Source organism: Branchiostoma belcheri, unplaced genomic scaffold, assembly GCF_001625305.1.
Source record: "Branchiostoma belcheri isolate BF01 breed outbred unplaced genomic scaffold, Haploidv18h27 scaffold28, whole genome shotgun sequence".
NCBI classification, from domain to species: Eukaryota; Metazoa; Chordata; class Leptocardii; order Amphioxiformes; family Branchiostomatidae; genus Branchiostoma; species Branchiostoma belcheri.
The window spans coordinates 1801112-1804207 of record NW_017803887.1 but is presented as its reverse complement, the minus strand read 5'-3'; the positions used below and the strand labels follow the sequence as shown (position 1 = coordinate 1804207).

The window sequence follows — 3096 nt, the reverse complement described above, 5'->3', positions numbered from 1 at the left end:
ATCTTATTTAATATAGAATACTATCATCATCATCCCATAGAATACTATAGAACACTATAAAAATGATGTTATCCTTAAATATATAAATATGACCTTAAACAAGATGTTCTGCTGAAGTTGAGTACAATACATTTCTTTCTCTTTCTTTCTTGGCGATGACAACAGGTCAAGACACAGGTTATCAAGGCAGTGTTAACTGGTATTAGATAACCCGCAAATACATGTACATTAACGTGCAGACGAACATGAAATAAGAAATGTACTATAAATACAAGACCTGAAATAAAGATAACATATTAACTGGTTACAAGGTACAATATTATAATACATAATATAAGAAAATCAAGACATTCCTAACTAGCAGCAATATGTGCAAAGAGTGTAAATACTAAATTGGGATGAATGGAAGGCTTTGGGTAAAAGTTAAATATGAGTGCAAGTATGAGTACAGATTTCTTGCAGGTGAAGTACGTTCTGCTGACGTACTCTGAAACAGGCACAAAGAAAGGAGGGGTAGGGTTAGAAAAAAGGACTGGGTAACTAACAAATGATGCTAGGGTGTATATAAATACTAGACAGTAGTTGAATGAATTGAAAGTGCTTTATTGAATTTATGTATAGTATTTGTAACTGATTTGAAGACGTTGAAGATTGCTAAGATGACATACATGTTCTTGCAAAACTTTGGTTTTAAATATAATAAACAGTGTAAACACCAAAAAGCAGTTACTCAAGCAACTGGATATGATTTTGAAATCGCTTTGTGAAAGTGAAATTGCTTGAGGGGGCACACCCCAGTTTATTTTGGGTCTCAATTCGATTCTGCATACCCTCAACTCTAGCGACCGTCTCTTTCAGGAAAAACCTCTTAAGCCAAAACACTCTGTTTGCAAATGAAGGATATCCCTCTAGCTACGAGAACAAAAGAATTTCAATTTCTTTCACCTCTCACATTTTAGCAAATTTTAGGGGGAAAAAGAGATTATCACAATAGCCCGTCGCGCGAGGCATAGCTACAGCACCCCCAGAACGCATACAAGGCAAAACTAGGTCAAACCGAAGCACCGCGCTCAGGGCGGAAGGACACCCGGAGTAAATCTCGGGCCCGAAATCAATTTTCACCCAAACACGCCACTTCTTACACTTTTCAGCCATGTTAGTAGCTAATCCCATTTTGCAGCAGATTATGAGAAATGTAAACTCAAACATGAACCATCGGAACCCCTTCGTCACTTTTTTTCCGGGCACTATAGTGGACCCCTGTCGCGGAAGAACTGGTGTGTGCACCGTTGAGTAAATCGCTTTTTGGCGTATCGTATTACCTGGATGTCTAACCTTCATTGACGCACAGTGTAAACTGTACATAATATACACACCAATAAGGTTTGGTAGAAATACAGGTCACAAAGAATAAACTATGAAAGAAATAGTATTTGTTCTGTCCTTTTATTATGACAATACGTATACTATACTTTGTGGAAAAGTCACTATACTTTCCTGCAAACAAACAATATACACACTATCACCCTAAAAAGAAGTATGAGCTGAATTCTGACAGAAAAATGTTTCTGTGACATAACTCAACTTTGAAGCATACAGAATATTCACACTTGTCCCTGGTACTTTTCATAAACATGGAGATGAACTATTTGCATGTTGACTGGACAGCACATACTTCTCAAGCTTACTAGTTTAATTACATGTCATCATAAAATATTTACAATTCATCTCCTTCCTCTGTCTTATCATCATCATCTGGTCGTGAGAGTTAACTCTGTCTTAACTCAACCTTGAGTGGATGTGATCACGTCTTCTTGAAGACGAGAATGGCAATCATGGCACCAACTTCCACCACCAGGGGAAAGGCACTGAAACAAGAGAAATCATGTCACATGTATAGTGTAACCAGGGTGGCAGTGGGTGCCATCCCACATTTCATCTACCAGGGCTCCCATACTCACTTCCTCACAAAATGAAGGAGTGAATATGGGAGCCGCAGTAATGTTTACGTCACAATTACACCTGTGTCTGAACATGTTCAGGGTGTAGCCCCTTTTGAAAATAAACTTTACAAATAATTTTACCTGAGAAGGAAAATAAAAAAAACTGAGCCCCTCATTACAGGAAGTGAACAAATAGTCAGAGAGTCTTCCTCACAACAATTTGTTTTCATCTTTCTCTCTTGCCAATCTTTGCTAGAAAATAATATCCAAGCAGATATTTTGGTGGGGGTAAGACAGTATCAAATTGGCCAGTCTGATACTGTCTTACCCCCACCAAAAGATGACTGCTTGGATATTAGCTAGAAAATGTATGACAAGAAAATGTCCCTAGAAACTGGCATGTCCCTAGAAGCCCAGATCTTACCTGCAGAACCCGAAGACCCACCAGTACAGGTCACACTCCCACTGCTCAAACACAAAGTACGACAGGCTGACGGCAGCGCTCGCATGGGCCGCGGTCGCTACAGCACACAGCGTCAAGGACAACTCAAGTAAACTTATAGAGGTTCTCAAGATTAGGACTAAGAAAGTCCTGTGCATGAGAGGTACTGTCAATCAGTCCAAGGTCCTTGGTCTGTCTCTCAAGACATGAGAGAACCGTCACCTTTGCAGAACACTTATGACTTATATGAGCCTACTAAAATTTCATGTAAAGCAGGGGTACTGGTAAAACCCAGTGTGAGTCAATCAAACTTTACTGGTCTTATGCAGTACAAAACTGCTTGATCTACCAAAAGGCAGTTTACAGGTTATAAATATTATATGACACATACATAAAAACAAACAATCTGAATTGGTCAACAACTTGGCACTTTCAACATAACACACGACGAGTGGCATCTGGTTATATTACACCAAACAACTTAATGTATTATATACAACTCTAACTACTAATACAAAGAAAACACATTGAGGTAAGGATACCTAAAACCTGCCCAAAAAAGGACCAGAGGCAGCCATGATTACAAATATTCCAGTTACTCGCAGCACGTAAAGACTGTTTTAAGTTTTCTTTTTTCCTCGCACGGTAAGCGAGTGGAAACCAGCTGCCGGGCCCAGTGGTGAGGGCACCGACAGCAGAGGCTTTTAAGGC

The 3096-nt window shown here is 39.3% G+C and overlaps 1 protein-coding gene across 1 annotated transcript in view; it reads right to left on the bottom strand.

Annotated features, from left to right (window-relative positions):
• Window positions 1-2363: 2363 nt before the first annotated feature.
• The window catches only part of LOC109472552 (transmembrane protein 107-like), a 2444-nt gene continuing 1711 nt past the window's right edge, over window positions 2364-3096 (bottom strand). The window contains exon 2 of the mRNA XM_019772334.1: window positions 2364-2499. Coding sequence (XP_019627893.1) covers window positions 2364-2499 — 136 coding nt within the window. The remainder of the gene's footprint in view (window positions 2500-3096) is intronic.